The sequence below is a fragment of the Camelus ferus genome, chromosome 6 (assembly GCF_009834535.1).
Source record: "Camelus ferus isolate YT-003-E chromosome 6, BCGSAC_Cfer_1.0, whole genome shotgun sequence".
Lineage (NCBI taxonomy): Eukaryota > Metazoa > Chordata > Mammalia > Artiodactyla > Camelidae > Camelus > Camelus ferus.
The window spans coordinates 4,726,463-4,740,569 of record NC_045701.1 but is presented as its reverse complement, the minus strand read 5'-3'; the positions used below and the strand labels follow the sequence as shown (position 1 = coordinate 4,740,569).

The 14,107-nt window shown below is 36.1% G+C and overlaps 1 protein-coding gene across 10 annotated transcripts in view; it reads right to left on the bottom strand.

The window, feature by feature from the left end:
• Nucleotides 1-14,107, bottom strand: part of HERC1 (HECT and RLD domain containing E3 ubiquitin protein ligase family member 1) — a 174,669-nt gene that overhangs the window by 30,964 nt on the left and 129,598 nt on the right. For 7 of the 10 annotated variants that reach the window (XM_032480983.1, XM_032480982.1, XM_032480981.1 and 4 more), the window contains 12 exons: nt 12,586-12,702; nt 12,136-12,367; nt 10,798-10,922; nt 9,574-9,794; nt 8,360-8,628; nt 7,527-7,579; nt 6,640-6,840; nt 5,775-5,949; nt 2,888-3,158; nt 2,535-2,748; nt 1,526-1,731; nt 682-809 (listed from right to left, as the gene is read on the bottom strand). In XM_032480983.1, coding sequence (XP_032336874.1) covers nt 682-809; nt 1,526-1,731; nt 2,535-2,748; nt 2,888-3,158; nt 5,775-5,949; nt 6,640-6,840; nt 7,527-7,579; nt 8,360-8,628; nt 9,574-9,794; nt 10,798-10,922; nt 12,136-12,367; nt 12,586-12,702 — 2,212 coding nt within the window. The remainder of the gene's footprint in view (nt 1-681; nt 810-1,525; nt 1,732-2,534; nt 2,749-2,887; nt 3,159-5,774; nt 5,950-6,639; nt 6,841-7,526; nt 7,580-8,359; nt 8,629-9,573; nt 9,795-10,797; nt 10,923-12,135; nt 12,368-12,585; nt 12,703-14,107) is intronic. The other 3 variants (XM_032480987.1, XM_032480991.1, XM_032480986.1) reach the window with 2 other exon arrangements.

The following is a 14,107-nucleotide window of genomic DNA, read 5'->3' as shown; positions in this document are numbered from 1 at the left end:
GTAAACTAAACCCGAAACCTTAATAAAAAGGGTTTTATATAGACCAGAGCACATAATGACAGGTTCCTGCATTTCAAAAGCATGGCTAACAGTACTTGACGATCACACATTGGCCAGTGTTTGTCATAACGTGAAAAATGTAGAATTACAGAACAGTAATACTTAGATAATTCATCATTTAATGTAATACACAATTTATCAACAAAGATATTCTGATTCTGTATGGGTGGTACATATGGTTATTACTCAGAGCACACTGATTCTTGTTTGCTTAATTGCTAAGGAAGTTTTCAGAAAAGAAATACCTATAGCTAGCTCAAGAACTGTAAAATATAAAAGAGGGTACATTCTGCTACAGAAAACATCATGGTTCTTAATTCCCAAATAATCCTTGAAGAATGATGAAAATTAGCTTACTGTTTTATAGAATTGAACACTTATAATGCTAGCATAGTAGACCTTGATTTAATTCTAAGTCCAAATATTTACAGTTAATATTTTTATTTTCTAAATTACTATCTTAGAAATTAAAAAAAAACAACTCACTGGAGGTTGTTCTAAAAGAAGAATTGTAAAAAAAATTTAGTGACAATTTAATTACATTAACACAACCAAGATGAAGCCCCCCTTGGGATTCTCTTATTTTGAACATTACCCAAGAGAGTTAATGTCAGCACTCACAATCTGTTGAACACACAGGTCTGCTGCAGTGAATACTGCTTCTTGGTGACATTCCACACCCGGATGGTGCCATCGTTGCCACTTGTAGCCAAGAGTCCTTTTTTATTACACCAAACACAAGTCATTACCTAGAAAAGATTTTAAAAATCCAGCAATATTTGAGCAAGTTTTAATTCAAATGATTCTATCATTTGAAAGAGTTCTATTTAATTTTTAAAAATCTCCTCTATTATAATAGAAAAGTAGACACGTTATAACGCAACACGCACAGTTTTATTCTTTTTTAATTGGCTTGTAGATATACACTTATTTGAAGTATAGCTTTAAAGTACTATCTTACATTTGAGTTATCTTAGACTTGTTAGAATCTTTACTAAACATGTTTATTTATTAAAAAACATTTATTTAATAAAATAGAAATACTTCAATGTGTTTTAAAAAACAAATAACACAGACTAAGAAATGATTTTAAAACTAGTTAAAAAGAGGTCAGACTTCATTTCCTAAAGTCGCCTTGTCATGGCTCAGGGGCCCATGGATTAGAACGAGGCCAATTTCTGTCCCTCTTGCATGTATAAGCTTTCATCTTTCATGAAGCTGTTCCTTTGGTTTTCTTCTCATCCCTCATTTGATTTTCCCATTTGTATATTATGTCAGACAGTATAAACATATACATACAAAGGAAAGTTGTTAACTACCATACAAATATTGGTAATTTTGTGTGTGTGCGCGTACGTGTGTGTGAGAGAAACAGACACACACACACACACAGAGCAAGATCTAAACTTTAAGCTATTTTCTCTTACATAAGGTGATTAACACACCTGGGGCTCAAAACACATACCCTGTTCTGATGTGCTTCCAACTTGATAAAGGAGCACTTTCTGAGATCTCCTCCCATATCAGCGAGGGTTTGTGGAGTAGTCTGGTTGTCGCGGTCATGTGCAGCAAGAGTGCGCACAAGCTGTTGAGCAGCCCATTGCCTATGCTGTGAGGACAGCCTGGAGGAGAGGCAGCAGGCTGCCAGGGCATTAGCCAGCTCCAGAGGGCCTACAGCAGAAGGATCATAGGAAGGATGGGCATACAATTGGGCAATTAAACCTGCTTAAACAAAACAACGAAATCATGCCCAGGTAAGAGCTGGTGGTGGTGAACAAACAAAAATGGGTTAACCCATATCTTTTAAGAATTAATACATTTTTAAGCAATCATTTCACTAAGATATGCATACAAGGTAAAAAGCATTTATCTCACATCAAGTTCTGTAATAAATATGAGTCACTGCAAATGTACTCTTATATATGTATCAATCAATAGTCTTTGCTTTAAGGATATGTAGAATGAGAATGCAGGAGAAATCATTTAAAGGCCAGGGCAGAGGGAGCATGCCCTAAAGAATAAGAGTTTGGCTTTTGCTGCTCAAAAGTGATCTTAATAGCCAGTCAAGGGACTACAATGATAGCTCCAAAAGCCCATCTCTCTTGGCCAAATGGTCCTGATGAAGAGAAGGATACACAATAGTGTTGAAGTAGTCCCTTCAAAGTGTTATCATCTTAAGACAAAGAGAAAAATACCACTACTTTATAAAAATTGTATTAAGGAAACCTATTGGGATTATTATCTGTGGTGACCCAAACCATAATCTAATAAAATACTATAATCAAACCCAGACTAACCTGGTACATTTTCTATTATTTATTTCCATGCACAATGAAAAAGTATCCATGCAACCTAACTTACGAAGTATACATGATGCTATATAATTCATCACATACAACATTGCAAAAACACATTTTTAAAAACATACATCAAATTGATTAGAAGACTGTAGATTTAAATGGTATGAAACTTACCTTTCTTTTCAACTTCTGCCTTATCATAATTAGGTCTCAATTTGGCCCCTTTGTCTGCTAGTAATGCCACAAGGGCCTGAGTTACAACAAAATTGGGGGAGGTTACAAGCTTATTCTCTTCAGCAATTCCTCGGAGAAAGCTGGGTAGAAACTTTCGCTGAATTGGATCATCGACCGTGGTTAGATTTACACCTGTTGCAGCAGAAATCAAATTCTGAAGAAGCAATCAGAACAAACAGGTTTAATTTTTACATATAATTTTGGAACAAAAAGAAGATTTTACCTCAAAAGCTTCTTTCAGAACCAGCTAGAAATAAGCAATGCAATAAGAAAAGCACTGAAAACTAGCCTACCTGTGTACACAACTGCACCAGGAGTTTGGCAGCACTAGGAGTGTTTGATGCTAGACATCCCACTGCTGTGCTCAGATAGGCTAGGCAAGAGATGGGTTTGTTGGCCTTGCTGTGCCCACCTCGTGAGCGTTCTGAAGTGCTTGCCATGGAGGAAGGGCTGGTGGAGAGGCCAGCTCTCCCTGCTGCAGCTAAGCACATTAATCGAACCAGAGTTCGTATATCTGTGAGCCCCAGAGATTCAAGACCAGCAGCCAGGCTACAACTGGAACCACTGCCAGGAAAGGAAAACACTTTAGATGCATAGAGAAAACAGATTTTTAGGGACTTGTTAGAGCCCCACATACTATCCCCAGAAAAACCAAAATAAAAGGCAAGTTGCACTATCACTAATGATACATGTCCTAAGAGATGTACAAAAATATTATGTAAGCTGGTAATTGTTTAAAATTTTAATAAATATTGACATACACTTGAAGTGTACCTGAATTACTAAAGTATAACATACAGGAATGTTCACAAATGAAGAACTTTCACACACTGAACAAACCTATATAACCACCTTCTGGATCAAGAAAAAGAACATTACCAACACCTCAGATACCCACTTGGATCATTCTCTGTCTCTCGGCCCCCCAAAGTAACGACTATCCTGACTTCTAAGGCCATAAGCCAGTTTTGTCTAGTTTTGAACTTTCTATAAATGAAATAATAAAGTGTGTATTTTCTTATGTCTGGCGTCTTTTGCTCAACATTGTTCGTAAGATTCATCCATATTGTTGCATTATAGTAGTAGTCATTAATTTTCACTGACACAGAGGCAGACCATGGACATGTGGGTTCAGTTCCAGACCATCGCAACAGAACGAATATTGCAATAAAGCAAGTCATACAGATTTTGTTGGTTTCCCAGTGCATGTAAAAGTTATGTTTATACTACACTACAGTCTGTTAAGTATGCAATAGCATTATGCCAAAAAAAATACATGTCTTAATTTTAAAATACTTTAATGCTAAAAAAAAAAAGCTAACCATCACAGGAGCCTACAGTAATCTTTCTACAATAGTAACATCAAAGATCACTGATCACAGATCACTAACAAATATAATAATGAAAAAGTCTGAAATATTCCAAGGACTACCAAAGTGTCACACAGAGACATAAAAGTGAGCCAATGCTGTTGAGAAAATGGTGCCAACAGACCTACTCAATGCAAGGTTGCCAAAAACCTTCAATTTATTTTTTTAAAAATGCTATCTGTGAAGCATAATAAAATGAAGCACAATAAAACAAGATACGCCTGTACAAATGAAATTAATGCCTGTATAAAGTATAACTCAAATGTACATACAGATGACAGTCAGGTGGTTTCCAGCATGGGGCTATTATGAATAATACTGCCATGAATGTTCTTGCTTATATCTTTGGGTAGACATATTTAAGCATTTCTATTGAACATATACTGAGAAGTGTTTTTCTGGGTCACGGACTATATTAATATTCACCTTTAGCTGGCACTATCAAATAGTTTTCCAAAGTAACTGTCCCAATTTATTTTCTTGCCAGCAGTGTATGAGGGTTCTAGGTGTTCCACATCCTCATGATCACTTTTCCCCCCAGTCTTTTAAATTTTTGCCATTCTGACGAGTGTGTAGCAGTATTTCATGAGGTTTTCATTTTCATTTCTCTCAAGACTAATGAGGTTAAACACCTCATTGTTCATGTTTGTTGCCATGAGGTTCTCTTTTGTATTATTTTGTATTTCTGTCCACTTTTCTTTTGGGTTTTCTGTCTTTTTCTTACTGGTTTATAAGAAATGTTTACATACTCTGTTGTTGGTTAAACACATTGCTAAGATCATCTCCTATTCAGTAGTTTTTTTTTTTTAACTTTCTGACTTTTTACTTTCTAAATGACTTTTGCTGAACAGAAGTTCTTTTTTTAATGTAGTCCAATTTATCAGTCTTTCCCTTTAAAGTGAAATGCCTTTCATGACTTGCTTAAGAAATCTCTGGCTGTCCAAAGATTAAGAATAAACTCTTCCTATGTTACCTTATAGAAACTCTGTTGATTTACCTTTCACATTTAGATCTAAGAGCCACTTGGAAATATTTGTTTTATATAGAATAAGGTTGGTACCAAGACCCATTTTTTTTTCCCTAAGTGAATAAACCATCTGACCTAGTCCAAGTTATTGAAAAGACCATCCTTTCCTCACTGCTCTGAAATGTTAAGCACTGTCATAAACCAGACATAAATCGAGTGTTTATCTACATATGTGAATCAGTTTCCAACTTGGTTATACTCCACGGTCCAAATCATCCATTCTTGAGCCAACACCATATGGTCTTATCCAAGTTTTGAGTTTTTCTTTCAGGGTCCTTTTGTCTTCACTGATTTACTGTTAAATACCCCTGCTCAGCATTTCTTAAATGGATGTCTTTTAGGTATTCTTGGCTCTCTCCCATTTCCTAACATTACACTCCACGGTATGAACATAGCAAGAATCTCCATGATGGAATATGCAGGTTGACTTAGCTACAAACTTAGTCAACTCTGCAGAGAAACTCACTTGGCCTTTTATTTTTACCCTGTACCAAGTGGATCAACAGCCTTCGTTTCCCATTCCAGATAATAAAATAAAATGTTTGCAGTTTTCTTGGTTACTATAACGGCAATATTTTCTACCTAAAAAGAGCTAAGCATTAACTGAATGACTGACTGATTGAATGAATGAAAAATGATGATGACTAAGTCTGACTTCTTTCATTCAACAGTAGATACTCAAGTTTCTAAAACTCCCATCTCATCCTCCCAAACAGTATCAGACTTCTGTCTAATATATACTAGAAGCTATTTTAGCATTATTTGACACAAAATGACACTTACCTGACTGAGAGAAGAGACAGGGCTCTCATGACCATGGTTCTGGCCAGAAGAACCTGAGCAGCAGCAGTCACTCTCCTCAAAGCCACCACCCGGTCATGAGGACTTGCTAAGGCAGCTGCCTGCTCACCTAGCGTTATCCTCCCAGAGGAACTCTTTTCCACAGAACCATGGCATCCTGAAAAACATTAGACTTTGCTTAGTTCTTCAAAAGGTAAGAAAAAAATATCCGTACTACTGAAAAATTTACCCATTCTACCTGGGTTCTAGGCTTCAGGGAAATATATAGCAAACCAATGTATTTTTGCTCATTTGGAACTTTGTTATACAGAAAACTGCTTGGGAGAAACAGACATTTCAAGGTCAATAATCTATTACCGGAAAAATATGCCTCCTAAATTTTTTTTGGTTTTATTTATTTCGCTCATGTATGACTTCTACTGATATTAACAAATATAGGAAAGAAATAGTTTTTAAAAATGCTTTGAAAAAAATATGCTTTGAGTGCACATACAGGGCTGAATCACCAATACTGCCTCAATTCTTTATTTGGCATTCTGTACAGCAAAAAGTTACCATACCCTCTTACTCAAATTAAAAAAGACTGCAAAATAGTTTTTTATTCATTTCCAGGATTCTTTTAACAGAAAGTTAAGAAAATGCTTCAACATTTTATAAAAACAGAAAATTAAAATAGTATTACATTATACCTTCAAAATATTAATACAACCACCTAAAGATGTTTGATGGGGTAGGAAATGTAGAACGCTTATTATGATTAAACTTTGTATTATTATTGTTATTATTAACCTAAGAAACAAATTAATATAGACTATAAAATCCATGTCAATCAGCATTTCAAGTTTACCTATTTGCATCAAAGTCTCTTCCATACTGTTGGTTGCTGTTACCATTGCTACTGATGCCCCCAGTGGATCACTGTCAGGGAACTGAACTGGTTCTGGTACAATGCGGCGGTCATTTAAACCAAGTGGTCCAGCAAGTAATTCAAATTCTTCTTCACCCGTTAGCTTTTCATCTTCATCAACATCTAACATGTCCCAGTCTTCTGGAATTTAAATAAACAAATGTACAGTATGTGAAAATAAACAGAACAGAACTCTGCTGGCAATGGTTATTGTGAGGTATGTTTAAGAAGCAGATGGACTGAAAGCCCAGTGCCTACAAAATAAACCAGGGCACCATCTCCTGGTGACCCAACCAGACTGCTCTCCTGAAGCACAGTGAAACCAAGGGAGAGGGAGTCAGAGCCATCAAATCCATTTAAACTAACAGTACACGTTACAGCTGGTAATGGACTTCGGCTAATAAAAAATACTGTTGTGGGGCTAACAAAGAGTTCTTGACCTTGTCCATAACCACAAGGAAATGAGTTATTTCAATTAAATGAATGCTCCAGATAAACTGAGATACCTCAATTTTTATTTTTTTACTTTCCTCAATTAGGGTGGAAATTCAAAATGTACTACATACTTTCTCTACTTTGAAAAAACATATATGCCACATAGAAATTAGCTTCCCGTGGTAAAGCTAGTATTAGAAGCCAGGTGTTTTTCCTTCGACTTTTAAAACTAAGGCTTTGCTACCAAACTATCTTAAGGTTTTTGGGGGGACTCTGAGTTAACATGTACATAAATACAAACACACACACAAAGGTAAATTTTAGTAACAGATGTTAAGCAGAAGGTATATACAAAAATACACATAAAATAAAGAAGCTCTCAAAACAACTACCTTCATACACACTGTCCTGCTTGCCAATTAGATCTGGAGCTTGTCCTTTGTACCTGCACCAAACATGAAAAACATTGTGTTTTTACATAAAACAGTTAGTACCCAAAATGCAAATTAAGTCATTAGGACATTTTAAAAGGTCATTAATAAAGCAACACAAAATTAAAAAGTGTGTGTCATATTATGGGCTAACGTGATAAAAAAAATTATTGGCATGTAGGTACTCACATGCTTACAAAATCAATGACTATTTTACCAAATTACTGGGGAGGTTTCTGGGTTACCTACAACAATTCTTTCAATCAAAACCTATTCTAGAACACCTTAAAGATTTTAATAGCTGATAATAAGGGCAAAAACCCTACTTGTTAGCAATTAATTGCTATTCATGGCTATAAAGAACTACTATTTTCATGGAAGCTCATTTAATCTGAAGTCTGCTTTTTTTTTAATCAAGAAAAAAGATCTCAATTAAGATGCCAAAAATATGGTGAAAAACACCAAAGAAAAAAAAATGAACATAAACCTCCTGAAGGCTAATGCAAAGGTCCCACCTATAACTTGACAACAAATCAAAGGTTAACACAATCAAATTCCAGTGAAGGACCTGAGGCCATGCTGCTGTTCCCAGACTACAGGCTTCCAGCTGGGGCAGGAACATGAATTCCTTCACCTCCTCCATCCTTCCTGCCCTCAATTCAGCAATCACAGGACTTTAGGAAAGGTTAAAAGTAACCCCTCTCATGAAAAAAATATACAATTCCCATTCTTAATGAGAGATACTTTATATACTTCATTCAGAGGGTCTGGATGTCTGCACAATTTCAAGGTACCTTTCAGAACTTGTTGCCTTGGATTTGGTCTTCAGGGCTAAGTACTTTTCCCTGCAGCTGCCACAAAGCAGGTAGTATGGATTCCCACTCCCACATTCACCGCCGAACCAGCCATCCACATAGGAGCCATTGCTACGATAGCCCTGGCGGTTTGCACTGCGCCCACAGCCCGGATGATTTCTTTTCATGTGCTGATTGAAGCTGACGACACTGCACTCACACAGTTCACACACCACTACTTCTTCCCTGTCTTCAGACTCACAAACATGCTGCACAAAATGATTTCATATCAAATTATTAGTCAAGTTAACACAAAATTAAAAAGAGGTAGATAGATTATATTAAATTTACTTTGTTTACATATGCTGGAATATTTGCAAGATGTTCATCAATGCTACATAACAAAGTTCTTTCAAATCAGATTTCAGATCACAGTCTGAAGGTGTTCTCTGCCCTTCCTCACTCTAATAAGTTACAATAAAAGTAACTAACTACTCTATTGAGGAAAAAGTTATTAATAAAAAAGACAATCTGCCCCATCCCAAATGATTTGTTAAAATCCCTCTAATGAAAACTACTTTCCATCTGGTCATAACATGCATACCTATTTTCTGAACTTCTAAGAAGTCATTTGGATTCATTTATCTTAATATGGTAGATGCTCTTTCCTATAGGGCTTACACCCATGAACTTCTCAGTTTCCCTGCTACAAAAAGCGTAATGCTAAACAATGTGAACATACAAACCCACCATGTACCCTGCCCTTGGATGGAGGAGTTTACAAGATCTAGGTGGCACTGGTTCCTAGAATGAGGCATTACAGTGATCAAAGAGAACCTATGAAGGAGAAGAGCATGCATTCAGACAGCAAGGCGAGTAGAGCAGCCATGTTACACACCCAGCAGAGTCGACTGGGACCTGAGGCCTATTTTGCAAACTACACTTTATGTTAGAATCAAATTACCACGATATGGCTCTATCCATCTAGTCTGGGGAGAGAAGCAATAAAATCGCACAGAGAAAGCAACAAGAGAGTTTTTGTCTTATTAGTTTGTAAGTATCAAAGAAACCTAAGTGTTAGAGCCCCAAACTTTAGGATGAGACGTCAGGCTTTTTAGAGTGTTACAACTCTAGGCAAGGCTGTTGTTAGTAAGCTGTATGAACAGGAGGGCAGGAAAGTAAGTCAGAGCAGCCCCCGCTGCAGTCACACACACCCAGGTAGGCCAATCCAGTACCTCTGGGATCCACATTCCCAGAATATCATTGTCACTGGTCAGGTCTTGTCCAAACATAGCTTCCATCGCTTCATCATCAAGATCAATTTCCAATTCCTCATCTAAATTAAAGTCATACAACGCCCCTGGGTCTTGTTGCAAAGATATTCCTTCTCTCCGACTTTGATTCCTGTGGGCCTGCACAGAGCGGTATAACCCCGCTCAGAACAAAACAAAAAAGGCATTTTACTTGCATGTATAAAATAATGTTGAATATTTCGCCAGTTCTTAACTGCCATACATGCAGGTGAGAGCCTATCTCAGCTGACTTACTGGATTCCAGACCATAAACATAAAATTTTACCTATCATACGTGTTCCTCTTCTGTAAAATGGGGGTAAGCACTCATACCTTGCAGGGCTGCTGACAGGTTTAAATAAGGTAATCCATGTGAAATACTTCCTAATGTTTGTTACACAGAGCACTCCATAAACGTGGGCTGTTGTTGTCCTTCTAGGTTTATTTTTTTATATCAGTCCCTTTCATTATGTATTAAATATGATCTTGTATGTTCTAGGACAGTCTTAATTTCTCTGTTCCCATAAATTACTGAACCGTTATTTATGTTTTAATATTTCAAGGATCAAATCTGTTTTGACAAATGACATTTTCTAGTTTTCAGTTTGGAAAAGAAATTCCCTGTAACTTAAACTTCACATGACCAGAACATAATCTTCAAAATATTTATTACTGTCATGAAAAAATTTATTTTTGCTTATCTAGGGCCTTACCTATCAGTGAAGCCCTAAAGTCCACAAAGTACATCAAAAAAGCCAGGGCTACTCCGTGGGCACAGTGCTCTTTCTAGCTCCTTCTGACCACTGATGTCTTAAACATGCATCTTCACTTCTTACATTACAAGTTGCTTGAGGGCAGAGAGAGCATTTACAAAATGTCTCCATATCTACAAGTGAGCACTATAGCCTTCTGCACTCAGAGGGAACTTAAAAATAAATCTGTGAATGTATGCTGTGATTTAAATAATGTAAAATCACATAAATGCATAGAAAGCAATAAGCAAACAGCTGTTTTTTTATGTGGAGGTACTGAATACTTCATGTGATTAGTTTACATCTTCTTTAATGCTGCTTTTACACTGACTTTAAAATATAAACAAATTATATGATACTTTTGCCAAGAGAAGGATGCGAAACATATACTTACCTGCTCTTGCGAGCAATGTGCGAGCAGCTAAATCAAACTTGTGCCTTCTTGTTACAGCTGAGCGACCCCTAGCTGGTGGTCCACTTCCAGAAGCTGCATTCTCTGGATGATCCAGATTATCAGGGCTACAAGTGCAAGTTTAAAAGCAACATACGTTTTCAAAAACCATTACAAACAGAAAGCATAGGTGCAAACTTGCTTGTAGTACTTTTTCCTCCAAACATTATCGAGAACAAAATATGTTTATGATAAAGCTCTTTTTTATTTTATTTTTTGTATTATATATATATTTTATTGAAGTTTCCAATGTTGTGTCAATTTCTGGTGTACAGCATAACCCTTCAGTCATACATGAACCTACATTTATGTGTTTTCATATTCTTTTTCACCATAAGTTACTATAAGATATTGAATATAGTTCCCCATGATAAAGCTTTGAAACATCTTTTGTGTTTGGTAAAGCACCTAAGTTATAAATATGTCATATTTCCCTGAGTAATAATTTTATCTGATTTTGAATTATGCCAATAATTAAACTATGCTTAATGCAAGTTCAAATTCAGATGAGATCAATGACCTTAACTAAATCCTAAACGATCAAATACTTAAAATTTGAAATGACTGGGAATCCTTGCTGTGGAGAAACAGATATTTCAAAATAAGTTATGAAAATATTCACTGTGCTTATCAGAAAAAGTCTGCATATTAACATAAGACACAACCCCCCACCCCATACGACTTAATGAACTAAACTGAAACAAAGATTTAAAGTCATAAGAAGTGCTGAAGGGGGAAGATTTTAGAATAATAGAATATTTAATTACATTTCTCTTTAAGCTAGGCATTATCACAGAATTCGTTTTACAATGTTTTAAAAAGAGGTGACATTAAAAACTAAAGAAAAGATGAAAATATAAATCCATATTAAGAGATAGAAAAGATTTAAAAGTCCATTTCTATTGAATGTATTAATTAAATCAATTTCTATTAAAATGAACATTCTATTTTATATTACTTATAGTAGATAAATTTATTTTATCAACGTATTTATTTCAGAATAAACTGATTTTAATTTTTTGTTTCTTCTTTTCAGCTCAATTTTATATAAAAATTATTTCCTTAATTTTCATGAAAACAAAATAGCATTCAAGTCAAAACCTGTCATTTTTACCCTTCACTAGAAACATAAACCTGTAACTGAATTTTCCATCATTTTATATATCTCTAGTCAGTCAACTTTATATACCATTAGAAGCATCTACGAAGGGACATAAATGAGGCTCTTGGGGGTCACCATTTACAACACACAGAACAGAAACACGGAAATTGGAGTTTCACCTTTCACTAAAGCCTTCCTCCATTTCAGCAGCATCAGCTGATGGTATGTCTCCTGGTGACTGCAAGTAACAGGGATCATTTGACTTCCCACTACTGCCTGCAACCGCCGCTCCTTGCCTTGAGTCTGCTGTGCTGCCTGACTGGGGCTCCTCCTCATCCTCGTGCCCAGGATGCTCTATCATCCACATGGCAAGGACAGTGATGTTCTGGGCATCAGCCTCTCCTCGAGCACCTGAAAAGGGGAAAAAAAAGTTCTAATACCTACTTAGGGCAAAATTCATTTAGTTATTCATGCTATCAGTTTAAGAGTGCCTGCTATGATGCCACTGTAATTAAATCTGGTGTTAAAAATCTTACCAAGTTTTATGGCTTCTTAAAAAATATGTTGCTCTTAATAAAGATCAGGTTTCTCATAACTGCATATACTGACATATAAAAAATTTATCCTACCTGTGGCTTCCATGGCTTTGGCAATCTGCCGGAGAGAGAACCCCATTTCCAACAAAGGTACTGCAATTGCTGGAGGAGGAGGAGAAGTTGAAAGTCTACTGCTCGGGTCTGACAAGGCTGAGACAAAAGAAAGAGAAGTAAAGGCCTAAATATCACTACATATCATGAGTAAAAAGTGTTCTTAGGGTAACCATAATCCCCAACATCTTAATACTGTCCACATGTAATGAAATTTTATTCTACTAAGAATTCACTAAATGAATAACTAAATGTGATTAAATTTGATACAGCTTTTTTAAGGTTTCTCTTAAAGATAAATCAGTTATTACAAAATAAGCCTGCTGAGAAAATTTTAATGCTTTTTAAAATCATTTCCTACTTACAAATAATTTCAAACTTTACAGAAATTTGCAAGAATAGTACAAAGAATTCTTTTACCCCTGAACCACTGGAGAGCAAGAAGCAGACACAGTGTTCCATCTCCCCTGAATACACTAATATATCACTTCTACAAATAACAACACTCTCCTGCATAACCACAACACAACTATCAAAGTCAATAAATTAACAATGCTATCGTCTAATCCAGATCCCATTCTAGTTTTGCCAAAATTCTTGCTAATGCTCTTTACAGCAAAGGATCCAATCTGGGATCATCTTTACATTTAGTTTTCATGTCTCTTCAGTCCCCTTCAATCACTTTGATTCTTTGAAGATTATAGTTATATGGTGTGAAGTCCCTCAACCTAGTGTCTACTGTTTCCTCACGATTAGATTCAGGTTGTAGCACAAAACTGATGGCACCTTCTTCTTCTTACTGTGTTCTATTAGATGGTACATGATTTCATTTTGTCCCGTTACTGGTAATGTTAACTTTGATCACTTGAGTTAAGCTGCTATTGGCCAGGTTTCTCCACTGTAAAGGTACTCTTCTTTTTCCCCTTTGTATTTAATAAGTATTTGTGGGGAGGAACTATGAGAATACATAAACACTTCATTCTTCATCAAAGTTTCACTCATTAGCATCCATTTATGTTTATTGGCTGAATTAATTATTATTGTGGCTGACAAATGATGGTTTTTAAGTTTATCACTGCTTTTAGATTCATCAGTTGGTATTTCACTCTAAAGCAAAGCATCTCCTTTCTCCATTAGTATAGGGTTACTGATTCTTATTGTGTTCATGGGTTATTATCTGTTATTATAATTATGATTATTTATTCTGATGTCCCAAACCTCTCAGATTTGGCCAGTGGATGCCCCTTCATTCTGATTTCTGTATTCCTCAGGCCTCTGCCCATCATCCTCTGAGCACTTTATCACTTTCTAGCACAAGCTGTTCTAGGCTCATTTCATACTCATTTCTGAAATTAACCATTTCTCCCAGAAGATTAAGGTTCCTTTTAGTAGAGAGTGGCATTTAGAAGCTAGGATCTTGGCATTATGTGTGTGTACCGCGACTGAAGCATCACTGCTCCGAGGCCCTCTGACTGCACAGTTGCTAGTGGAGGTCCTCTTCACC